At 41.5% G+C, this 26,782-nt stretch overlaps 1 protein-coding gene and 1 long non-coding RNA gene across 5 annotated transcripts in view; one reads left to right on the plus strand and one right to left on the minus strand.

Annotated features, from left to right (window-relative positions):
- Positions 1-2,849: 2,849 nt before the first annotated feature.
- The window catches only part of sytl5 (synaptotagmin-like 5), a 44,963-nt gene continuing 21,030 nt past the window's right edge, over positions 2,850-26,782 (minus strand). For 2 of the 4 annotated variants that reach the window (XM_026144489.2, XM_080291074.1), the window contains exons 2-17: positions 20,947-21,275; positions 20,641-20,856; positions 18,696-18,808; positions 18,474-18,570; positions 17,781-17,877; positions 17,567-17,660; positions 15,511-15,611; positions 14,807-14,896; positions 11,889-11,954; positions 10,455-10,633; positions 10,273-10,375; positions 9,986-10,147; positions 9,785-9,893; positions 7,400-7,538; positions 6,675-6,883; positions 2,850-6,044 (exon numbers count right to left, since the gene is read on the minus strand). In XM_026144489.2, the coding sequence (XP_026000274.2) occupies positions 5,902-6,044; positions 6,675-6,883; positions 7,400-7,538; positions 9,785-9,893; positions 9,986-10,147; positions 10,273-10,375; positions 10,455-10,633; positions 11,889-11,954; positions 14,807-14,896; positions 15,511-15,611; positions 17,567-17,660; positions 17,781-17,877; positions 18,474-18,570; positions 18,696-18,808; positions 20,641-20,856; positions 20,947-21,065 (2,037 nt within the window). In that variant the 5' untranslated portion in view covers positions 21,066-21,275 and the 3' untranslated portion in view covers positions 2,850-5,901. The remainder of the gene's footprint in view (positions 6,045-6,674; positions 6,884-7,399; positions 7,539-9,784; positions 9,894-9,985; positions 10,148-10,272; positions 10,376-10,454; positions 10,634-11,888; positions 11,955-14,806; positions 14,897-15,510; positions 15,612-17,566; positions 17,661-17,780; positions 17,878-18,473; positions 18,571-18,695; positions 18,809-20,640; positions 20,857-20,946; positions 21,276-26,782) is intronic. The other 2 variants (XM_026144491.2, XM_026144492.2) reach the window with 2 other exon arrangements.
- LOC145421180 (uncharacterized) lies at positions 22,097-25,683 on the plus strand. The gene is made up of 2 exons (XR_013902483.1): positions 22,097-22,715; positions 25,026-25,683. It is a non-coding gene; the product is annotated as an uncharacterized LOC145421180 (long non-coding RNA).

Here is a 26,782-nt window from a genome sequence, read left to right on the forward strand (position 1 = left end):
AAAGCTGAATGTTTTTGGAAGTAGTTTTTAGTTTGTTTTTAGTTTTAGCTATTTTAGGGGGATATCTGTGTGTGCAGGTGACTATTACTGTGCATAATTATTAGGCAACTTAACAAAAAACAAATATATACCCATTTCAATTATTGATTTTTACCAGTGAAACCAATATAACATCTCCACATTCACAAATATACATTTCTGACATTCAAAAACAAAACAAAAACAAATCAGCGACCAATATAGCCACCTTTCTTTGCAAGGACACTCAAAAGCCTGCCATCCATGGATTCTGTCAGTGTTTTGATCTGTTCACCATCAACATTGCGTGCAGCAGCAACCACAGCCTCCCAGACACTGTTCAGAGAGGTGTACTGTTTTCCCTCCTTGTAAATCTCACATTTGATGATGGACCACAGGTTCTCAATGGGGTTCAGATCAGGTGAACAAGGAGGCCATGTCATTAGTTTTTCTTCTTTTATACCCTTTCTTGCCAGCCACGCTGTGGAGTACTTGGACGCGTGTGATGGAGCATTGTCCTGCATGAAAATCATGTTTTTCTTGAAGGATGCAGACTTCTTCCTGTACCACTGCTTGAAGAAGGTGTCTTCCAGAAACTGGCAGTAGGACTGGGAGTTGAGCTTGACTCCATCCTCAACCCGAAAAGGCCCCACAAGCTCATCTTTGATGATACCAGCCCAAACCAGTACTCCACCTCCACCTTGCTGGCGTCTGAGTCGGACTGGAGCTCTCTACCCTTTACCAATCCAGCCACGGGCCCATCCATCTGGCCCATCAAGACTCACTCTCATTTCATCAGTCCATAAAACCTTAGAAAAATCAGTCTTGAGATATTTCTTGGCCCAGTCTTGACGTTTCAGCTTGTGTGTCTTGTTCAGTGGTGGTCGTCTTTCAGCCTTTCTTACCTTGGCCATGTCTCTGAGTATTGCACACCTTGTGCTTTTGGGCACTCCAGTGATGTTGCAGCTCTGAAATATGGCCAAACTGGTGGCATCTTGGCAGCTGCACGCTTGACTTTTCTCAGTTCATGGGCAGTTATTTTGCGCCTTGGTTTTTCCACACGCTTCTTGCGACCCTGTTGACTATTTTGAATGAAACGCTTGATTGTTCGATGATCACGCTTCAGAAGCTTTGCAATTTTGAGACTGCTGCATCCCTCTGCAAGATATCTCACTATTTGTGACTTTTCTGAGCCTGTCAAGTCCTTCTTTTGACCCATTTTGCCAAAGGAAAGGACGTTGCCTAATAATTATGCACACCTGATATAGGGTGTTGATGTCATTAGACCACACCCCTTCTCATGACAGAGATGCACATCACCTAATATGCTTAATTGGTAATAGGCTTTCGAGCCTATACAGCTTGGAGTAAGACAACATGCATGAAGAGGATGATGTGGACAAAATACTCATTTGCCTAATAATTCTGCACTCCCTGTATTGTGCGGCACGTAGGATCGACACTGCACAGTGTGCTTTGAGGTAGGAGCTAAAAAGGGTGTAGCTTGTGTCTGTGAGCACCTGTGTGTACACCTGTGAGCGCGCTTGTATTTAAAAGGTTCCTTCATGTAATGATCTCCTAGAGGGTGTGGGGAGCCATAGCCCCGTCCTCCTGGGCATGAAGCAGGTATGGAGGAGATCCAGGCTCCAGACATCCAGAGGCCCTCAGAGCACACGAGACCAAGGAAGACCAACGGAGGGGCAACCGTTCTACTATCCCGGAAAGAGCTGAGGAGAGCCCCAAATGAGGGGTCACTCACCAGTCACGAAGCAGAAGCCAGGGGGGGTTGCAGTGACGTGCTCGTGAGCTCCGCCGGCAGCCAGCTGTGCCAGAGTGACCAAGCCCCAGGCTGAGGGCACCCCACCCCCGAAGAGGTCCGAGCGAGCCCCAGGCTCCAGGCTCCGACAAGCAGCCACAAGGAGTGAGCCGGTGCGTACCTGGACGCCCATCCCCGGACACAAAGAACCGCCCGATGTCTGCGGGCGTCGGCCACTGGCAGGGGGAGTGGTGAGGGGAGATAGGCCTCCATACCTTGGAGGGCCTGAGATGTCCCCAGAGAGGTGGCGTCTGATACCCAACCTGACATAAAGACACAAACAAACAGGCACACACAGATACAAACATCCATTCCCACCCTCATGCTCTCATATGCAATTACTCAGCAATCACCCAACGTGGAGACAGACATAAATAGACACTGTACACACAATCACACTCCCCAAGCGTACTCTAAGCCCCGGGTCTAGGTACCCTTGCCCCTGGAGGGGGAAACTGCACCCAGACCCAGCTATGGGGATATTTTTCCACTTTCTAGGTGACCTTAAGGCCACAGAATTAAACCTGTTACGATGTTGAGCTCTTTATTGGATATGTTGTTTGATAGCTGCACGTACAGAAGCATTCTGAAAACAAGTGTTTATAAAGTGTTTATAAAGTCCAGTGTGAAGTTTCCAGGTCATCTGCTGGTGTTGGTTGAACGTGATAAAACAAAGTGGATGAAAATCGATGCAGCCATCAAAAAGGAGATTGGAAAGCACTTCATGTTTCCAGCTGTACGTAGATGCTGATTTCCCTTTCAAACAGGTCTTATCATCCCACAGTGCCTAAACTGCCACCAAATGGTTTGCTGACCATATTGTCATTGCACTTGATTGACCAAACTCACCTGAACCAGATCTCAGGAAACACGTAAGCAGTGCCACAAGCCGAGTGCCTTCATGGCACACTGCACTGATGCAGGAATCTGCGGTAAAATGAGTCAAACAATGACTGAACGTATAAATGAACACGTTTTTAAGACTGAGCCAAAGTAAAATCAAGACTAAAATGGGTACAGTGTATGGAAAGAGTGTTTAATTCAAAATATTCTCGTAACACATTTGGGATGAAATAGGCTTTCAAACAGTGAATCTGATGCATGGAAACCAGACAACAGAGAGTACATGCTGTACATCAAGAGTTTTCTCAGTAATTGGGTATTGCACGACTTGTCATGTATGCTGGACAGTTAACACATGTATTATTACTATAACTGGGTGTCAAACTGGGAGCTGAGAGCGGACGTTTTCAGAGGACAAGCAGACAAAATTGGCATTCCACATAAAGAATTGCTCTACGGAGTTTATCTTGAGATGAGTTTTTGTTAACTGTGCGTTTCAACGCATGACGGTGGACCACAGAGCTCCGGGCGACAGGGGCAAGGTCACCGACTGTCACCGGCTCATTACTGAGATGGAGGCGCTCGCCTCAGTGCTGACTCACTCTTAGCAAACAGCCTCCTTCTCAGGGGTTGCTGGGAACGCACTTCAAATAACTGTTTTCTAGGAGTAAAGTGACAATGTCAGTGCTTTATATAATCTTTTCTTTTTCTCTAATACCATGCATTTTCTATTATCACACTGATACAGTGTTAAGCAATTTACATCAAAGCTAGTCTAAGCTGGGTAATCTGTAATTAATTAGTCAATCAAAACAAAAAAAAAACAAAACAAAGCAACTTTCTTTTTCCCCCCTCAAAGAATAGGACTACGTCAGGTTTGGACTACAAAACAGCAGAAAGGTGTCAGGGGTTGGGGTAGAAGACAAGCATTGTGTGCATCACACAGGTCATGAAAGAATGCAAACTACTGGCTAGTGACATTTTCCAAATCATGTTACATCTGCTGTTTTGTTCGTGCGACAATGTAGGGTCAAGTGAATAAGGCCCGAGTCACACAGCCATAGAGACTGATGGCACTTACCAGTTGACAGCAAAAATCCTTGACCTGTTTAAGAACATGTATTTGTGTTTGTTGCCTTGGTTGCTAACAGACTGTTCAGGTTGTAGTTATTGTCAGAGACGCGCCAGCTACTCACTGAGTGGTAGCGCCATTGTGAAAAGTGCGATAATAACCACAACAGTTGCACCTTTGACTTTTACTTTGAAGGTGAAGGTTCTGGGTTTTCCATTTGCCTTGCATTTTCTAAAGTTTATTTAGCACTTCGCTAGTTGTTAATGAGTGTTTCTAGGCAAGAAGGCATCTTTCACACAAATTACAGCCCAACTTGACACCCTGCTAACAGCCAAGGCAATTGCAAGGTTTTTGGTGCAGCAGCCTCTTTGAGACTTTACCCAGCAACATCCAGCAACCACTTGCAAACCAGTTGGGGAATACAGATTTTACTCATGATCGGTGGTTGCATGACATTCAATATGACGGACAACTCAAGCAATGTGCACAAATTACCTCTATTACTGGTCAAATAATTTCAGTCTATAACGGCGTAATCTCAAAGGCCATAGTGTCGTCTGAACCTAGCATAAAGCTGCATACACACAGGGAGCGATTTGCTTGACCCATCGTTTTGGTAAACGACGCATAAATTCCAGGGTAAGGGTTAGGGTTATATGTGGTTACTAGTTAACCCTCTAATTTACTTAGTACTTGCTTAAGCCACTTGCCTTGAAGTTGAGGAAAGCTTGTCTCAGTACCCATCAACTTTGTGGCAGTGTTTTCCCCCTCCTCCACCCATGGTAGCTTAAAGTTGCCAAATGTCATTGACTTGCTGTAGCATTTTACTGCAAACCGCTTCCCGTGCAGATGCACTTTAAAAGGACAACAGCCATGCAAGCAGCAAACCTAAACGCTACAGTTAGCATACCGATAGTGTGATGTTTAGCTTTACTGTGTTAGCATGCTAACATTTGCAAATTAGCACTTTGTTCTGACCAGATGGGGGCACTAAACAAATGTTCAGATTGCAAGAGTTATTAAAAGAGAATTCTAAGAGGGTTATGAATGCCATAACATTTTGTTCACACAATTTATAGGTTGAAGATATTGTATTCAAAATTCAAATGCGACCCTTGAGCGGCTGATTGAGAAAGTTGGGTTCACTAGGATGCGCCAACCAGGAACTATTCATGATTCACCAGCACAGCAGTTTTGAACACTGATATAACCACTTTACAGGATAAGTGAAACCTTCCTCCAGCAGGCAAAGCCCAAGGGAATATTAGGGAATCATTATCATCCTGAGGGTACATCCTATGGGGACAATGAACGTACAGGATTCACAACATCCTTCTATTGCTATACTATCCATGGAAAAATTACCCAGCTACACCCAGCTTCTCAAAAGTGACTTTTTTCCTGCTCTTCTATTTCAATGTCAACTAAGTAAATTTCATTTTATTTCTCATTTTATTAAATTATATGTATGCATATGTAATTTAAATCTCTCCAAGTGTTCTGTTGCTAATCTTTTCTTTAATCTAAAAGAAAGCCTATGAAGAAGTAAATTCAAGTGAAAGTACTTCTTGAGTACTTGAGCAGCACAGTAGTAAGAGTGAGTCACTTTCTACACCTGTACGCAGCTGTTTGAGGGGATGAACTCAACATCCCATGTGCTTCAAAACAGGATTCAGCTTTGCTGTTTATAAGGGGAGTGTTCACATTTATTTATAACTGATCGGTGCCTCGTCTAATGCCTTGTGAATGGTCTCCAGCCGCTACATGCAGAAATGACTCACAGAGACACAGGCGGACATATTGGGAGTCACCCTGTGCTTATTCAGAAGGTACAGTATGTTAAATACAGCACTTGGTTTTCCATAAACAGCAGTGTTTGGTCAAGACTAGATGCTTTTGAGGGCTGAGGGGCACATGTGAATGAATTTGTAAGGCATGACTGGCTCCTGTGGATGGGAGAAGGGATCTGAAGAGAAAAGAAGCAGGGAGAGGCATGGGCTTGGTTCCTATTCTGAGTCCTGACCCCTTCACTGCCTTCTTTTTTTACCCCTTGACCGCTCCGCTTTTCTAGCTCCTCCTCACACCTTCAGACGACTTCTTTCCCTTCTCCCTTCCAGTCTCAGTCTTTTCTCTAGCTGTGCTTCGTTTGGGTTCATGTATTGTGCTTGCACATGCTGGATCGCAGCATCAGAGTGCACTCATGAGGGACTTCAGGATTTTCAATCATTCGTTGCCACAGCCGCTTTTCCTCCCCATACGAGTCCATCCAGTCGACCTCCTTCCCATAGCTTTCCCCTGATGGGAGCAGAGAGAAACACACACATTTGTTTTACTTTGTTAGAACTAGACAGCCCACAGTTAATAGGATTTCCATATGCTTTATGATTTTTGCTTAATGTGCAAACCGTGCATGTGCTTGAAGAGAACTAGTAGAGTAAGGTTTGCATGAGGCAGTTTTCTTTTCCTCATACACCAATAATACCTGTCCTTATTTTTGTACAGACATATGGATGTTTACATTTAATTCGAGCAGAGTTTAAAATAGTGATGTCAGTATATGTCGAAATAATGCCTGTGACTCTAATCTCGGACATAGTCCGAAAAACAAAAAAGTATATTTATAAGTGTGGGAAATCTAAAATGTAGGCTGAAATGGGAAAATGTCTGTTACACTGTGGATGTGACAGGACTGTAGCAAAATTATGAATAAATATAAATACGTCTGACTTTGGCTCACAGGAAAATTTTAATTAATGTGATAAATAAAAGCATCCATTCAAGCAGATATACAACATATGAGTTGTTTAAAAAATAATAAAACATTTTCTGCAACATTTTGACTGTAACAGAAAAAATACATGGAAATTCCTTCTCTCATAACACTGGCTAACCAGATTATTTTGTTTTCCTGCCACACAGTCTTACCTGTACCAGCTCCCAGCCTCACCCCTCCCAGGAAGACGTTGCTGGACACAGTTTCTTTGTCCCACACAGTCAGCTCCAGGCAGACGTTGTTGAGGTCTCCCGGCTGCAGGCCGCAGTAGGTGAAGGTGTGGTTCCACTGTGGGTTCACGGTGTGTCGCTCCACCACGGTCTTGTGCTTGGTTGACTTGTTGCTATCAGGGAGGAGGTATCTAAGAAAAAGGATAGAAGTTACTTAGCATATACTCAAGCTGTGTTTTTTAAGAAATCACAATTTAGTCCACTATCATTCATTTTCCATACTGCATCAATATACTGGTAGGGGAAAATGGTATAAATAAATAAATAAATAAAATTCGGTCACTGAAAAGAAATCAGAGGACGACAAAAAAAAGACATGAGATGCTCCAAGAGATGCAAGACTGACCCAAAGAGATGAAACAGCTTCAGAAGTAGTAAAAAAGTGACTACAGAGGCAGAAAAATTAGTCCTGTTGTCTTAAACTGTGTCCATGTAACTTCATGATTTGGATTTACAACTAGTGCCAGATTTTAAACTGAAGAATAACACACTGTAAATGCCAAAATAGATTACATTTTCTGAAATGAGACGTCAAATATCATTTAGATCATTTACATTTGTAAGTTATATGTGTGCTTCATAAAAGCTGTGCCTACTCTGACGTAAAACCTCATTACCTCATTCAAATTCATAAACCAGTGTCTCACCCTTTCACAAAAGGATCCGAGTAGCCTCCAGACTTGACAGCAGTGAGATTTTTGGCTCCTTTGACCAGCAGCTCAACCATGCCCCCTTCAGGCAGAGTTAAAGGGCTCGTCTTTTTGCCCTTCAGAAAACTCTTTTTCACTGCGTTGGTAGGAAAAGCAGACAAATGAATCCATGTGCAAGCGAAAGTTTATAATGTATATGTAACATTAGATACAAAATTAAATAAAATCAGTCATAACAGTAAGAAAGAGATATCAATGACCTGTGCACACTGACTTACACAAAAAAAATCAATAAATAAATTGCACCTTTTTGCAGAATCAATAAAGGCATTAAGTTCAATAATATCTATCCCTACTAGCTACAAAGTAGTGACTCATGCTTGTAAAGCATATGGCCCTTCATGTTTTATTTATTCAGGAATTTCAGGATACAAATTTAATTCATGCAAACCACAGCAATGAAAACCATGCAGCCACATGTCACACATGACCACGTCAGTTACCATAGTTACATGCTTTATTATTATAAATATAAGCCAGCAAAGAGCAAAAGTTTCACAAAGGAAGTGTTTCGTATCTCTTCTGAGATGTGGTCAGTGAAAGATGATGGAAGCCTCAATTTAAACCCACCTTTAAAATGAAGACCTATGTTAACCAGTTTTTATGTTACTTAGTGTGATGAAATCCACACAAGCATCATCTGTTGCAGACAGCATAGTGGATATTTTTGGTGTAAGAACACAAACGTAGTTTTTCCATTTCTGTTCAATATTTTGGACATTTGCATTTTTCGCATTTTAAATAACTACTGCATGCTCATGATGCAGTATTGTTTGGTTTGTAATTTTTGTCAGGTGTTAGGTGGTTGCTAGGCAATGCAATCTCAACACAAAATAGCTTGCATAATTAAAGTTTTGCATTTGAAATCAATTAGATGTTGTGAAATTAAAATGATACAATGCTTTTATAAGACATTACAGGAGCATAAATTACAAATGGGCCTCTTTATCTGTTGGTAGGTGGCTGCTAGGCAACATAATGACACTCCACGATATAGATGAGTACCTTCAGGAGCCTAAGATGTACCTGGTTGCAAGCAAACAGATGTTGTGTACTGTAGTGATAAAATCTGGTGGTCAGGTGGTCATCTTATCAGGATTTTCACAAGAAAAGAACACACTAATCCCCCCCAAAAAGTCTCAGCTATAGCAGCTATTGTGCACATTGGACTTCAGCCCCTAGTTTAGAGCTGTGATTTAGCCCACTGCATTCCTTCCTTCTCAGATTTACCAGACCTGATCCATACATGCATCTGGTTAAGACAAGTATTAGTTTTGGAGAGTGTGTGTGTGCGTGTGTGTGGGGGGGCGTGTGTCTGTACACGTCTGTATGATTAAAAAGGGTCATATAGAAAAAAAAATATCAAAGAATTTCCTTCAGCCCTGACCCCTGTGACAATCCTCTGCTTGCACCAACCTTAACAACACCACTTGCTCTACAAAACCATGCAGTGCTTTATAGATGTCTAGGAATATTTTTCACTAGTCACAAACAGGAGGTCAGTTTCTGTTTTCTAATCATTTGGGCAGCAGTCGAGCAGTCGCGCTGCAGTAATTGGGGATAAAAACCAGGGAACGTCTGAAAGTAGCGAAAAACAATGTTTTCAGGTCAGACGGGGATAAGAAGGATTTTATTTAGATCCAAGAGGGTTGGGCAAATATATATTTATCCTCATTAGCAAATCAACAACTCACTGGTAGGTCACTCATTATCACAAACTCATGTTGTGCAGTCAAACATTATTCAGACCCTCAGAACTTCAAAGTTTTAAATATAACAAACATGTTTTTGATTTTGTGGTTTAAAATGTCACTAATAAGGAGCAAAGAAGAAGAAGAAGAATAACTCTGTTGATCCCCGAGGGAAATTCAAATGTCTGACAGCTCATCTGCGGTTTGTATGAGAACTGAAACCCTGATGGCTGTGGGTGCGAATGATTTTCTATATCTTGCTGTTTTACAACAGAGAGAGCAGAGTCTTCCAGTACTGATGGTTTTTGGTTTCATAAAGGTGTTGTAAAGGAGGAGATCAAAGTTATTTAGGATGGCTTTTAACGTCTTTCGTGTGCATCTTTCCACCACTTCCCCCAGCATGTCCAGTCTGGCTCCGATTACAGAGCTAGCTTTCTTCACTAGTTTGTCCAGTCTCCTTGCATCCTTGTTTCTGATGCTGCGTTCTCAGCAGACTGCTGCATAGAACAGCACACTTGCCAACACAGACTGACAAAACATCTGCAGCAATGTACTCCAGATGTCAAGAAATCTTATTATATACAGTATATCATACTGTAAAGTTTAATGGTGATGACAGCCATGAACATACCTTGTACTTGGTCCGCAGTCGGTGTGACGTTCTTTCCTTCAGGGATGTACTTCAACACAACAGTTAGTTCTCCTTTATACTGGAGCATTGCGTCTATACTGCCCTCCACCTACACACACACACACACACACTAATAAACCAGATGCTCATATTTATACGAGGTAGCTGAAAAACACTATATGTGCTGATTCAGGCTGCCACCTTGGGCTGCAGTGTGTACCACTCCTCTATGTGGCAATCGAATTTCCAGGCGTCAAAGGCCAGCTCCACTTCTCCCAGGAAGCTGTTGCGTCCAAACCGGTCGTGGTGCCATATGGACACCTGCAGGGTTCGTGTCTCCAGCTGCGAGTGGCTGATCACATACTGAGAGAGAGGAAGTTCAAAAAAAAAAAAAAATCCCACAAGAGAAGATCAACTGAATGTCGTTTTATGATGTAACGTATTAATTCATTGCTCTCTAGCTCTCATTGAGTTTTCCTCTCACACACCCGCAGAGTCTCGTTGAAAACAGGGTTAATGGTGTTGGCCTTGATGCTCGTCTTCCTCTTGCTCTGTCGGGACTTATCTGGCAACAGGTAAGTCTTCACATACCTGCCACAAGAACACACAGCAGGTTATAACGGAGTCCTCTTACGCCATTGTGTGTGTGTGTGCGTGCGTGCTCTCTTACGCATCTGTGCGCTGCCTCCTCTCATCTCCTACTGCCAGGTTGTGACATTCTTTCACAAGGACACTGAGAGCGCCGGTCTTGTAGCTGTAGCTGACATTGAGCAGGATCTCGCCGCTCACCTTTGCGTTGCCATAGTCACCGGTCTCGCTGTACATGCTCATCGTGCTGTTTATACTGCTCTACGAGGCCAAGGTGAGAGATAAAGGCGTAGATATGAGACGGCGACGATAAAGGAGGGGAGAAGGGAGACAGGGGAGCATGTGACGCAAGAGAAGTGATGAAATACAGTGGAAACAAAACACGATGAACAAAAGAGGAGGAAAATCTGCACAATGTTCAGACTGAGGCTCACGTCAATCATTGCTGTCACTGGAAGTTTGAGGGAAGTGCAAAACGTGAAGCTTTCAGGGGGTATAAATGAGAAAAAGCATTTATATTCTGTCTGGAAATGTCAAGACATATGTAAGGATGCGTGACATGTAGCAGCGTGTAGACTCTGTAGAATTTGTCACTTGGCCAATCTTTTAGAAGTTTAACCGGCATTTGTTGCCATTTTTGGAAATTTCAGAGACTGAACATTAAAGATGTCGAGTCCACAGTCACATCAGACCTGTGAATGCAGCAAACTGTGTCAACTGAGAGTGTAGAGAGATGTGACTTTGCTTGAAGAACACTTGTTGCTGTTGGTCGTCAGCTTAAATAGTCAGATCCACAGGGTTATAACTGTCATAGAAATTAGGTCTGCTCCATCAAATAAAAGCCACATTAGCAAACATGTAATATAATAAAAGTGAACTTTTTTTTTTAAAGTTAAAAAGCGGTAAAATTCTGACTTGGGTGGCTGCTCCTCCTGAATTTTCACTGTTTGCCCATCAAATTAAACAGTAACATTTTTATGCCACATTCACCATCACAATTTTCCCCCTCACACTGAACTCTTGCCAAACCTATTTTTCTGAGGAAAAAAAATATTTGCAATCACAGCAGGTAATTATGTCTGGAACATGTCTTTAAAAGCATGACTGCTGTAGCTCCAGACAGGATAAAACTGGCATAATCCACTGATAATAATATTGCTATCCAGGGAGCAAAAGACTCCAGAAGCCAGAATTGAGCCACGTTGGCTCTCTCACCCCACCTCTACTGTAAAGTCTTACTCATTTATTTCCTGCAGGAAGTCAGCATGACAAATGGCTTTGTTAAATGCAAGGGGCACCAAATTAAAGCACCAACAGAAAAAAGGAAAAGTACGAGCAAAACCATGCAGTGAGCATGCAGTTACACTCAGAATATCATCTTATGGTATATTCATGAAAATTCTCTATATATTATTGAAACCTGCATGTAATATTTAGGTTCTGGTGCTTTGCTACGGCACCTTTACTGTGTGAATGTGCAATAAAAGCATGCACAACTACCAAAGGAGAGGCTTACAGTCTCAGCATCTGAGTCGGGGACATTGAGGTACCCCCACCTTCTTTCTGATCCAGGAGTGGAAGACTATTTATAAAAGAGGCAGAAACATATATGAAGAAAGATAGAAGAGGAAAGAGTGAGTACTGAGCTCTCTGGTGTGTTAGAAATCACAGATTTACCAACTCGTCCAGCTGTGAAATCTGAAAATATGCAACGGATAGACAACTGCTACGAGAAAGAAATGGGACATAACCCTTTAAACTATTAACCATCTTTTTAAAAATCGTTGCAGATTTAAATATTTAACTTTTCAATAACTGCTCATTAGCACTGCTCATATTAGTTTGGCTTCGTTTTAGTTGGATGTGCAGCAGACAAATCTGTAGAAGCTGTGTGATGCTATCATGTCAGCATGGACCATACTCTCTGAGGATGTTTCCAGCACCTTGTTGAATCAAAGCAGCTCTGAAGTCAAAAGACTAGCACAGTGTACCTAATAAAGTGGCAGATGAGTGAATATCAACCATTAGAGTGAAAATAATGACAATACAAAAAACCCCTGTATTTCAGTTCTAATGAGTGCAATAACAGTATTTTACTCTAATGTCCCTCAGCACTGATCAGCGGGTATCTGTGTCATACACATGTACGCACTTGGCTAGCTTTTTAGTTTGCTACAGTCATGAAAAAAACCACTACTATTTCCTTAAAAGTCTAATAAACGTATAGTTTAGTTGATATTTATGATATTTATACACATCGCCTTTACCCCCTACCTCACCAGAAAATAAAAAGGTTTCGTTAAAACCGAAAAAAAGGAAAAAAAACATGTCATAGATCATGGGAACCATTAAATGCCTCTAATAGTAGCTCATTGTGCCTTCATTATCCACAAAAGCCCTCTGTGCAGTGAATCACAGCAGTGGGCAGAGTATATTAGAGCTCGAGTCAGTGACAGCGAACTATCTGCATCACATCTCATCACCACCTTCTACTTCCATTCATACTGCCAACAGCAGCTTAGTGACTGCTACTGTAACAGAAAGATCGACTGTCAAACAGGCTGGCCATATCATCCATTTACCTACCCAGCTCTCAAACTAAACACGCTCACAAAGGAGACGAGCAGAGCGCAGTGAGTCATGAATAAGATTGTTATCTCGACATTTAAATAACTGCTTTTCTGCCAAAGTAGTTTAGAGCTGGCTGTGACTGATTCCCCTGAAGAAGTTAATATGCATATCTTAATCAAGTAAATGTATGAGCAATTAAGTAAAAAAAACACTATCGCTTTGATATTAAATGAAACTTAACTCTGTATTTGTATTCTGGGCTTGACTACAGCAGATCTGCATGATCTGGAGAAAAGAGATGCTTCTTTGTCTCAGTCTGCCTGTTAGCAGCCAGTCGGTCCGGCCTCTGTCTGAAAAACGTAACATTAGCTCCAGGCCTCAGCCCTCTCTAAGAGCCCACTCTCTCTTCTTCAGTTCAAAGGCTTTTGGTTGAAAACAGGTGGACGAAAAACAGATTCAGACCAAAGTTATTTTAAACTAAAAACTAAAACTGGATGTGAAAAAACATTTCGGTTAACTGAAAAAACAAAACAAAACAAAAAGTTTAAATTGGGAAAATGAAAATATAATTTAAAGGTAATATTCTTTGTTTGTAGATTCGTTAGAGTGGCAAAAACTTTATTACAATTTACATGATGACGCTCTGATGCACGTGATTGTTGAGACTCTGGATGTCGATGAGACTGACCGTCAACTGCTTTTAAATAGTTGTTTTTATTGTAATACCTGAAGTGATTTTCCTAAATTGTACTCGTGACATTTTATTTCAAAAGACTAAAACCAATAAAAACTGAACTAAAACGAAACATCTTCAAACAATAAAAACGAAACTGAAAGAAAAACTAAAAGGTAAAGAGAAATTTGAAAACGAATTAAAGAAAACAAAATATAATAACTCCGTTTTATCAGACTACACAGTAGTAGTCTGATAAAACGGTTGCTGGGCTACATCAGGTAATTATGATGTCATATTCTTGCTGACAGATGACAGACGACGTATAGGCTGGTGTCATCCCACACCTGTGAGATAGGTGCTATGGATCAACTGCAGTGTAAATAGACAGAGTGAGATATGGCTGTCTTGTTTTCAATAAAGCTTGAAAAAAAGAAAAACAGCTGCAGCTCGTATCTAGAGGACAGCAGAGGCTTTTAGTTTCCCTTTCCGCTTTTGGTGATTATAGTGTATCTTGTTTGGGCTTGAAATGGACAACGTGACGGACATGACGAGTGAGAAAATGCAAAAAATCTGACACCTTAGTCTCTTTATTGGAACTTTGATAAACTACACATGATTAAACAATCAGTCATCATGCCTCAGAACTCACAGGGGAGCCATTTTTATGCTAATGTCGTGTTATGAGCGCCGTTCCACTTCCACAAAACGATCATCTCGAAATGCTTCTGCAGGACTGCAGATTGAGATCATTCCTCAGAGTTCATTAGAGGCCTCACATTACTTCCATTGTTAGTTTGAAATATAGATGGGTGCAGCTTCAAATCTTAGCTTTTCATATAAACACACATCTCCACTTTTCAGTATTTACATATGGATGACATATTTCCCGCAAAGCGCACATCATTAACCTACATAAACACACTTGCACGCCTCAAAGCAGTGACCCTTCCCTCCATACGACTACTTAGTTTACGGAAACAGGGTTAAGCTTTCCTATTACAGGAGGTGTTCGTGACACAGCTGAGTCTGTGTTTGCACAGTCAACACTAGAACGCACACATCTGAGTCACACATCTGGCGGTGAGCGCACGGTATGTGTGCATACGGAGCATAATCGTGTACCTGTTTGACCACATGGGAACTCCTATTACTATTTGATTTTGTGAGTGATCTAGCACGGGTGTTACCGTTGACACGGCGTTGCTGAGGCGTCTGCTCGTAATCTTGCTGTGGGCTGACATCAGGGCATCGATGTCCTCGTCGTCGTCAGAAAACTCCTGTGGATGACAGCGGATTCAGTCAGAAGGGAGATGACACGGGAGATGACACGCGAGAAGCCGGCCAGAGCGTCTTTGTGCTCTGTGCAGTTTTCCATGCGGCAGCTGTGTGGGTGGATGCAGGCAGCTTCCATAAATTTAATCAGACAGGACCGGACAGAGAGCGGTAATTAAATTTTCACGAGCAAAACCACACTGTGGTTGTTTTTACAATGAACAGTGCATGAATGGATGAGTAGGTAAAGAAAAAAAAAACATTTGAGAGTTTTTCTGTTTGCTGCTCGCTGAAAAACAAACAAAGCAGCCCGACACTGACCATCACATCCTCCACCTGCTTTTGGCCTACATCTGTTTAGATGCCTGTCATGCTCTTTGAAGTGAGCTCTGAAGTGAAATTAACATTCAGTCCCACATCTGACGCATCGTGTCGAGTTCATCGGCCCACGGATCCCGAGCTTACTGTAGTGTGTAACCACATCATGTATAAATGCGCAACAGAGGGAAAAAAAAATCTAGGTGCGGCAATTTCCCACTCAGAGATTTATGAGTTTGTTTGAAAAATCAAATGTGTGATGAGTGTGAAGGAGGAGTGGGGGTGGGATGATGGCGCTTACCGTTTCGTTGAGGCCGGGGACTGAGCGGCTTTTGACAGAGAGGGCACTGTCACTGGGTTCAGAGCCGGGAGATAACAGGTCACACTCTGATCGACTGTGATCTGATGAAGGAAGAGAGGGAAGAAGGCAAGAGAAATAAGGAAAACTGTTCTGAAGGTGCAGTGCTGTAACGTAAACACTGAGAAATATAGGCAGACAGCAGCGGACTTCTGGTCAGATTTGGAAACTTATTAACTTCCTATTTGCTCAATCGTGCCGTCTGCAGCAGATAAATCTTCTTGTTATGATGTAGGATTTCTTTTCCAACTATTTGTTGCTTTAAATTCAATTCAGTTCAATTCAGTTTTATTTATCTAGCGCCAAATCACAACAGCAGTCATCTCAAGGCGCTTATAATAACACATACAGAGGAAAAACCCAACAATCATGTGATCCCCTATGAGCAAGCACTTTAAAGACAGTGGGAAGGAAAAACTCCCTTTTAACAGGAAGAAACCTCCAGCAGAACCAGGCTCAGGGAGGGGCGGGGCCATCTGCTGCGACTGGTTGGAGTGAAATTAATTCATGTTCCTAAAATAGGTCTAAAAAACACAGTTTATTGAAAAAATTTTTTCAGAAAGATGCAAGAGACAGAGGTCCATTTAGGATCCTTGTCTTGTTGTAGAAGGCTGCTTATTTCAGTTTCACTTCTTAGCTGCATGCTATTTGCTTTCAGAGTTAAGTGACATTTGTGGAAATCCAATCTTCCTGATCCATCAGCTAAAGCAAGGCGCTTTTACTTCTCCCCTTTTCTCTCTGAACATTTGAAACCTTGGATTGCGGCCAAACAGCTCCATCTGAACTCCATGCCACTTGCTCCCAAAGAACTTATCCCATAAAATCGTCTTGCAGATTTGTTAGACCTCAGAAGGTTGATTCCGTTCATCGTGCGCAGCGTTTTCAGCAGGAGAAACGTTTTACCACTCGTCCAGATGAGCACCGTCAACTTTCTGGGATTCTCTTAGTCATTTCCATCTGACTTTTCTAATTAGATTGCAGGTAAAGCTTCCTTCCAATATCTCTGCTGTGTAGACCCTGTTTGTGCTTCAGCACTTTACCATAATCCCCGCGTCAGCTAAACCTTCCTGCAGGTACTCTGCAGTCATATGAGGGGGTTATGCAGAGCCTCTCTAATTAGAAAGTGCGCATTCCCTCCGCTCACTCAATGTTTTCTTCTTTTCTCCAGATCTTGTTTTGACTTCCAAAAATATCTCCTGAAATGTTTCTAAATTAAATTCTGGAGAGTAGAAACTGAAAGCTGAGGGGTCTTTTTTCATATCTCACATCAAGTTTTTATATTTTCAGTCAGTTTCCTGGAGGAGCCCGTCGGCTGTTGAGTGCCAGCACAAAAAAAACTTTAAGAGCTCATTTCTGCGTCCTTCCTCTCTCTTTTTATGCTGGAAAAACTGCCAGGCCTGGGAACTGAGAGTGAAGCCTTTTCCAAACTACACCCTTTTGCCTTTCTCACTGTTTAGAGCTGTGGCCTTAAATGAGCCTCAGGCAGCTTAAAAAAGTCTCAGAAAGAAAAATAAGCTGTGAATAGTTCTTATATAATCAGGCACAGAAAAATACTAAGACCAAAACAACTATTTTTTTACTGCTTTGGTCTGACAACTGGCTTTGAGTAGAGATTCAGCTTTGTTTGAACTAAAACCCTCATCAGAACCATTTTAAAAAACCTTGATAAAGTTACAGAGCCAGCAGATAGGAGCATAGGCAAGTGCTCTGAAAGAGATGAAGAGGTTCGGCACTTTGGAGTGTAGAAGTTAATAGTCTAATTCGTGCAGATGTGACATTTTCTCCAAAAGGAAGGAATAATTTTATCTTTTGTGAGCTACAGTCTGAGTTGAAGTGGAGACGAGTGCTTTTGCATCAACCCTCAAAGGTGATGTTCTTGAAAGTGTGACTTGTTTCGATAGCTTGTGAATTATCAAAATGCTTGTGTGAGAGCTATGAAGATGTGAGACGGTGGCAGGATTCACATCACCTCGTTGTGCAGGGACAAAAATTAAAATACCTGATGAAACTGAGGGCCTGGATACAGAAATGCTCGGGCCAGAAGGTTTCTTCTCAGGTGCGCCCTCAGGGTCGTCACTCTCTGCTCCTTCAGGCTGCATTAAAAAACAAACAAACAAACAAACAAAACCACGCAAACCTTTAAAATACGCTTTCCACCCCAAATGTAAAAACTTTCCCCAGTGCGCTGCTGTTTGTGTGCATCGATTGCTGACCCTGACCCTCCGATTAGCATCAAGATGGGACAATCTGTCCAGAGACCGGGGACGTAGGTTTTTGGATGCCATGGACTCCATACCCTCTGCACCACCCCTGAAAAAACACAGAGGTCAGCTGAATAACAGCATCTAATCCAGAGTTTAACACTGAAGGCAGTTCCAGAAATGGCAACTGCTTCAGCTTTGCTTCTTAAGCGCTTTGGATGCTGAAAATATTTCAGATTAACTTTGTTTTACTTATTGCTTGTATTCTTAAGCAAAAACAGAAAATAAAGATGTAATGGAGTAGAACCAACTTTTAGCCAACTTGGAGGTGCTGGTCTGTTAGCTTGGACAAAACTAGTTATTTCATCAAGTGATAAAATAACTGCGACTCCATGAAATGCTGAAAGTAAATCTCTATCGTCTATTGTTTATCATTTGCTCTGCTTTCTGTCTGTATGCCTCTCAGTGCTGCCTTCACATACATACACACATACATATATACATATACATACATATGATCTTTTCTAATGCTTTCACACTGAGGTGCACACTCAACACATTGAACATTTACTCTCTGATGATTTTATCCTGTCTATGTGCTGCATGTCCTGCATGCATTAAACATTCATGTTGTTTAATTCATTAAGGTCAGTATGTGTTTGTATGAAGCTAAACAGCTGTTAAAGCTCTGTGTTATCTGCTTACCCTTTTCTCCTGGCACCATTGAGTACAGTTAATCTGTTGGATACTGCAGGCTCAGGTTTCTCCTGCTTTGAAGGGGCGGCCTTTTTTACTTCTGGGCCTTTGGGAACAAACGCATCAGCCAGTGAGTATTGAAATCAGCACATTTGCTTCTCTGTTGCACCGTTAACATGTCTTTTCAACTGTAATCATTCTGGTTTGAAGAACACAAGCAGTCGGACTCACTCAGCGGGGTGCTCAGGATCGTCTGTTTGACAACCTCACTGCTCAACTGCCCCCGCTCAAAGCGCTTAGACCTCTCCTCCAGGAACCACTCTCCGCTCGACACCTTAAGCTCCCTGTCGTACAAAGACATTAAAGGGGAATCAACACCTCAAGACAGCACATGTAGTAAAAGTAAAATCAGAGGAAACAAGAAGGAATGAAAGTGCTCTATTCTCCCATGTCGCACATTATTTCTAAGTCTCTGAATTCTCAATTTAATCATCAATAGCGACTCAAAGAACTCCGGGTAAATGAAGCAGGCAAAAATGAGAAAAACATTTGAATTTTAGCTTTGGTAATACTTTGCACATAGAAAAATATATTTCTCTGAAAGTGTTGCTGTTGCAATATTACATCTCTGCAATACTGGCCAGCGATTGCATCTCAGTCTCATTAACTAACACTAAACACGAGTTGTAAATCATAGCTCGACACTTTTATGTCACGCTTTTTGCATTTTCAATCACCATTGAGAACAGATCCAGCACAAAGCATAAAAACTATTGAATACAGTGGTGGGCATTTACTTCTCTCTCTCCCTTTTACCCTCCTAACTTCTGAAATTAATCCGGCACCCGTAGGCAAAATCCATTTTTCCTTCCTCCTGGTTCGGATTGTGATCTTCTGCATGTAAACCTTTTCGCTACACGTGTGGGCGTGAGCTGAGAAAAGTTTTACTTCTTGCAGACATGATCTTCTGGCCTCAGCATAATTATTCAGACTAAGCAGTGGAAAACCTGCGTCTTTATTTCTCAGAAACATTTTTTTAAATGTGAATGTTTAGTTAGCTCGGAGCCACCACGCACAGGTAGTTGGAAGCTTGGAGCTTAAAGCTAAAGCAGATTAAAGCAGGTTTTAATGTCAGGATACAATCAAAAGTGGCATTAAAAAGCCTTTGGACAATTACGCCCACCAGGAGCACCCAAAGGTTCAAAGAAACGAGGTTTGAAGATATCCTAACACACTCGGTCACACTATTTATCTGACACCGAAGCTAATTCAGTTCAGCGTTAAAAATAACACCTTTATTCATGAGGGTTATAATGTTGAGTTATTGCTGAAACTGTTTTAGAGCGTAGCCTATTTAAAAGCACAGTTATTAAGCTGCTGTGACACTAATGAACTGCACAGGGAGGTGTTTCTGTTATTTAGCCCTCCATCACGGAAATCAGCAGGCGGGGAGAATTACTGGAAACCTTCGAGTGCTCATTAGACTACATTTGTTTCGAATACTAGTGCGTCGAGACGCTTTGTCACACAGAAACTGGGGATATTTGCATTAAATGCACCTTTCAAATGTTGTACGTACGGTACCAGTTTAAAAATCCCTGATTCAAAATATCACTACACAGGAGCCAAGGCTGGTGACGGCTCACGGTTGCTGGCTTTTTTCACTGTCCAGGTGTGCGACAGTCAGGGACAGTGGCTTGTCAGAGCAGAGATGGGAAGATTTATGGTTCCAAACAGAGCTCACAGCACCTGATCAATCACACTACAGTAAAACAACCAGCTGAAAAACGAGGCTTTACAGCTAAAAACAAACAAATAAACAAAAACCCTGCAAATTTTAGAGGCCAGAAAAACTCTAAATGTGGCAATAGTGCAGGGTAAGTTCAAGAGAAACTAAGGACAATCCTGATTAGAAAGAAAAGGTAAGTGTCAGAGAAAGATGTTGCATAATGTTGTATCTGTTTAGTCCTCACATGTTAGCTCATTTAACTTTTGAACATGATAGATCTACACAGACCAGCAGTGCTTTTTTCTCTTTTAAGCCCTGTAGATCACAGCAGTGAAACCCCAGGGCACCCTCACAGATGAATGGAGGCAGATGTGGTGCAATTAATCATCTTTAGTACAAAGAAAAGCTTGAACGCTGCTCTGGTCCCCCTTCAGATGTCACACTTACGTGAGCTTGTCACAGAAGGTACATCTCCACTCGCGTGTTCTGGGGTTCACAATACGGCAGCTGCTGCAGATTCGAGACTGGCACTCCTCGCAGAGATCGCCCCGGTCGAAGATCAGGCCCAGAGTCTTGAGGCAGCGAGTGCACTGTCGGGCTCCCAAATCATGTGGCCGGATGAAACCCTTTTGTTTGACCTCCAGCAGCTCATTCTTCAGCCTCCTGCGGGACAGAAACACAAGAATGTCACAGGACACTAAGAAAAGTAAACGTGATGACGGTGAGTTTAAATGGTGACGTGGAAGTCCTCACCGAATCCTCTTCTCCTCTCTTTTCCTCAGCTTCTCGTCTTTCTGCAGCACCTTCAGGATCATTTCTCGTTCATGTTCCAGCAGAAAGGAGAGGTTCAGATCCTTCCCAGATTGCTCCATTGATCCCACGGTCACCAGTTATCCAGTTATGTCAGCCAGGGGAATACGTTGCATGGAGGGCGTCAGCAAGAACTACATCATCCTGCGGTGTTCATCTTGTTCTTTTAGTGCTGGAAAGGTATGAATTCAAAGCTCCCAGGGTCTCTCCAGAACTTCTTCTTTTATTTGATTTTATTTTGGGGGGAGGGAAAGCTGGAACTCCCTGGAGACCTAGACAAGGTCAAGCAGACACAAAGAAAAGTCACTAACATACATCTGGCAATAATAACTTTATAAATCATCACGGCTTCGAGGTAAAAAATCCTGTTTGATCCTGGTTAATATACCTGTCTTCAGGCCAGTTTGAAAAGCATTAATTAAAATAAGACAATGATTTTCTGTATTACAAGTGGAAGCACAAGTAATTGGTAGACATTTGACGGCTCCACAGCAGCTTAACAACCTCCCAATTAGGAGCTGAGCCTGACATTCAGAGCGCTGCTGCTGAGCTTACATTAGCAAAGCTCTATCTTTCCGTGAAATTCCCGACAAGACTTGTACTAATTATCTGCACACCTGCAAACCAAACCACCTAGCTTCATGGCAACGGCTTTTATATAACCTGACACAGCCACAGAGATGGCAGTATTGCTCAGTCTGCTAAGAAATGCAGATATCTATAACGCAGATGGGAACAATCATACACACAGGATTATATACACTATAGTACATACAGGTGTTATAAGTGTTATTTTGTGAAATAAGCTTTCAAATCTTTGTTGTACTGTAAAGTCATTTCTCAGGATATCATTTAATCTAGTTTTCTGTAGTTTTCTGATAAGGTTGATTGGTTTGAGTCAACAGTGCCTTTGATAAATTTGTCTACTGAACACAAAGGAGCTCACATGGTGATGTTTCTGAGGTGTTGCTGCAGCCTTGCATGTCCACGAGAGCACCATGTATGATGTGATTATTCTTGGTGGAAATCTGAGTGCACAGAGGTGCTGAGATCAGGTGCTCCAACCTGTACTTGTGCTATTCTTGCAGCAGCACCCACCCTGCGGCTGTTTCACCAGAACAATAGCTGCCCTCCCTGCTGACAGAGCAGTGCAGGTCTCTCTGGATCAGGAGCATATCCAGACACTTTGTCAGCCACCATTTAGTCCCGATATGTGTCCTGCGCAACATACCTGGGACACGTTCATCAATTATCAATGCACTCACTCAGGACTGGAGAGAGATTTCTCAACAACAGATCTGGACCCTTGTGCAGTCCATGTGCAGATGGGTGACTTTCTTGTCCATACATAAATTGTAATGTTGGTACTGTTAAATATTTTAAACATAAACTTCCACATTTATGTTTTTTACTGACATGTTTCAACAGTTATTGAATATATTGCTTTAATTAGCACAACTTTATTTTAACCTCTAGCACCGTCACGAGGCAGCTTGCTTTTGTACCGGCAGTAATAAGCACTTTTTTGTATCACAGGTGAATCAAGACATAAGGGCTTCCATGAAAAGGTCGCAGCAGTCAGTGTGGGTCATCAGCCACAAAACCACCATTTGTTAAGGCATTAAGAAAAAAGAAGAAGAAACAAAACCATCCTAAAGGCTGGAAGCTAACTACCCAGTGATGGAGCACTGGGATTATCGTCTTCGTGAAATGTAAACCAAATTACTCTTCAAATGACACTAATTAAATGCAGCAGCACAGACAATATCAGCACCGAACATAAGGGAACATCACCAGAGGACACAACCAGCCACAGCACTAAAAACAGAGTCAGAATTGCTAAACTATAATCAGTTTTACAAAAGACTGAAATACCCAATACTGAAAGCCAAACATTAACCAAAACAATCTGTCTGCAAACCAACTCTGCAGTGTTATAAACTTGCTAAAAGGCAGGACCGATCATTTGCAGTGAACTGTATTTAAAATCAATACGGTTCACTGCATTCTTCTGCAGCAGCTAACGGTTATTCATCTCCGCAGCTCTTAAACCTACAATAAAAGTTCTAGCAGAGCCACTATATTAATAAATAAAAACACCTAAGGCACTCAAAAAGTACAACAACAACTTTAAAAATATAAATAAAAGAAGGTTGATGCTACAAAGCTACAGGAATATGAAACAATTTCAGTCTGTGTGATCAACCTGCCCTCTCCTCTCCTGCTGCCCGTGATTACCCTCTCACATGATTGGCCCTCTGTGCTACAATCCCATCAGTAAATATTACCATGGTAACATCCTACCAAAACCAGACCAAATCAAAAAGCTGAAATGACCAAACATCATCTCTTTCATGGTTTGCATTTGCACACGCTGATACTATTATTTCGTTTAAAACATTTGTGTTTGTTGGTGCAGCCTCAAAGAGCAGCAGGTTGGAGTTTAGCAGTGTCTTGCTCCAACACTTTTATATAATTTAGCTCTTTTATCTAGTCTCCCTCGTATGTTGTTTTGATCTGTGCTTTGAAGTTTTTGAATTTTTAATCAGAAAAACAACCGGGGAAAAAAAAGCTGAAGACTTACAGACAGACAGGAAGATGATGAGGAGGAGCTAGGAAACAAACCACTAACCCTACAACTAATAGCTGCACCATCTGAGCTAAAGCAGTCCTGATTATGATAAGAGGTCCACAAGGAAAAGTGTAAATGAGTGAAAATGCCAATCCTTCCTGTGCTAAGGAAACCCTGAGTGGCTTTGATTTCTTCTGATGTGTCTGAAAGTATCTGAACACACAGAGAATATTCTCCGTCTCGCTGCAGTGCCTGATCAAATAAACTGCTAAGAATATTGTGCACAATAAAAGCAACCACAAAGATGACATACTAATGTATATGGGGTGGAATGAGGACAAAATTCTGCCTGTGCTTGCGTGAATTAAGTCGGGAAACCAAATTTGACGGCTTGGAGAGATCCGCCCAGGCCCACACCAGTCTCCTTCAGTCCTTACTCATTACTGTCTCTTTCATCCTCGTCCTTTCTTCTCTTCCCTCTTCCTTTCACTTTACATGAATTAGCACTAATGAACCGGCAGACTTCATCACAGCTTCATTTGCAGCCAAAGGCACATCTTGACATCAGCAATTATGGCATTTTAAGCCGAACTCCAGCTGCATTGTAACCTGTGAAGAGATACTGCTTCACCTTTTAGACGTCAGCTGGGGATTTGATAAAGAGAATAATAAAAGATACCTTAGAATTTAAATGATTCAAGCAGTTGAATTCAGATTTGCCTTTTATCAGCTATTAACTTAATGTGTGATTTCACTTGGAACAAGAAAAACTGCTCATATATGGGCTGGCAAATATTTTAGGATGATATGAACCTGTCAGTGATACTGATAACAATATCAGTGCAGACATTAGAGCAGCAGTTTTATAGTGAATATGATGAAGAAAAATATGTTTAGGACAGCTTGACACATAGTGTCTATGCTACAACTCTGCTGTTTGGAGCAAATGCAGCTAAGCAGCTAGTGATGAAAAGTCAAAGTTGGCTCAGATATATCAAGAATGTATGGAAGCTTGTTTCTGTCACTGGGAAAATAAATAATTAAATAAAAATGGTAAATAGTAAAAAGCTTTACTATCCATAAGTCAAAATTTCAACTTACTAATGTAAAAATCGCAGTAAATAATTAGATATTGGGAGAATACTTTAAAATTCTGACGTATTTTGAGTTACTGATTTTACAATTTTGAGATAAACCCCCACTTTTTCGTTTTTCAGTGGTGGAAACAAGCTTCCATATGAGATCTTTTACTTGCCAAAAATGGGTATCTGTCCCAGAAATCCTGGATTGGGTTGAGCCTCTGCAGCCATACTTCTAGCTTGTGCTTAAAGCCAAGGAAGAACAAGCATTAGCATGCTTATTGTTTAATTTGGGGATGTTAGCATGCTAATGTAGTACATCTGAAGATGGCAGGAATAACATAGGTCTTTCATTGTATCTGGTCCTAAAGCAGAGACGTGACCTTGTGATACGGCTCAATGAGACGAGAAAGGACGAATAACAGCTGCCGAGATATTCATCCTCAAGTTGAAGCTGAAGAAAACGCCTGAGAATCAAGAAGCGTTGTGAGTGAGATTCAGTGGGCTTCTTCTTAAAGCTCAGAACAACATCCAGACTAAATTCTCTTTTAAAACCTTCTGATCTGCAAAAGGTTATTCATGCTTTTTTACATCTAGAAATGTCTGATGTGAATGCACTGTATATTGGAGTCAGTCAGTCATTTCCTACATATACAATTAGTCCAATAACTGATTACCAAAAAGGACAATACAGCAGCCTTGCACTGGTTCCCTGGGTATGACAGAATCCAGTGTAAACTGGTACAGTTTGAATTTAAAGCCTTTAAATGTTTTTCACGTGCATGTGGTAGATAACCTCTAGCCATAAACTCCCTCAAGATCGTCGCTTCCCAATCACTCGACCATCCTGAGGTCTAAGCTTTTTAAGAACTTTTTTAAATGTACTTTTATTTTTAACTTTACACACTTTGATTTAAAATCTGCTGTATAATTACATGTTTCTACTTCCTTATCTATTCAATACATGTTGGATTATTTACTTATTATTATTTACATTTATATTTAAAATAATAAAAAAATATTCTTATACATGTACTAGTTTTATTTTGTATCATATTTGCTATATTCAGCATTTCAGCCTCAACAACTCACAAGAATTCATGATACACTTGGCATTACAGGGTTGACAAAATATATGTTAGCTTGTAGCTTCTGGTGGCATGAAAGTGGAAAATCTGGAAACTAGCAGAAGACGTTTTATCTCTGCATCAGCTAATTCACACTTCATGTGATCCTCTAACTGACTGATCTAATGAAAATTACAAGGATTTCTACTTCTGCATGGATAGAAGCAAGAACAGAAAATAAGATGCAGTTACAAGGGGATTATTACGGGCCATTAAAAAATGAAAAAAGAAAAAAAAAACTCATAAAGGTCATAATCATCATTGTTGCCAAGGGATCTTGCTTGTTTTTAATCAACACAATAATTTTGCAAATACTGAAAATTTCTGTTATGATTGTGGTAGTGTTTGGGTTTAGTTTTGTGCATCAGATAAAAAAAAATACGGAGCAGAACAACACAGCCTATGTCACATGACCCTTCTGACGTACAGTCCACTCACGAACAATAGTTGGTCAACAAGATAAATAAAGCAAAACTAATATTTATCTAAGCTCCTGTCATGTTATAGTCACAGGCACTGCACTGTGTGTCCGCTTGTGTGTGCTACTGTAGGGCTGGTATCCTGATGCAGCCCTCCCTGAGTACACACAACACACATTCCCGCTACCGCTCTGCCCTGAGTAAACACGAGTGAGGAGGCAGTGAAACTCTGGGATCCGAGTGGAAGAAACACACTGGCTGCTCAGCTCTGCGCTAATAAACGTTGCTTCGAGGAAAGTACGGTGACTCACTGTTTCGATCACTCGCTGCACAGCGGTGGTTTTCATATTTTGCACTGTTCACAATCCAAGCATGTAATGGATTGTTTGTCACCGACTCTGTGCTCTATCAAGGACATCTGGCCACAAAGCCACACTGCGGTCTTCCTTGTGTTTTGCAACTCTGTGGCATTTCACCAGCTGTCAGTCTGGTCTTTTCTGCAGGTGGTCGAGCTTACAAATAGCAGAATCAATCTGCCAATTAAAGGTCGCAGGTGGGCTCCACTTGGCAGAAGAGCAAAAT

Source organism: Astatotilapia calliptera, chromosome 16, assembly GCF_964374335.1.
Source record: "Astatotilapia calliptera chromosome 16, fAstCal68.1, whole genome shotgun sequence".
Lineage (NCBI taxonomy): Eukaryota > Metazoa > Chordata > Actinopteri > Cichliformes > Cichlidae > Astatotilapia > Astatotilapia calliptera.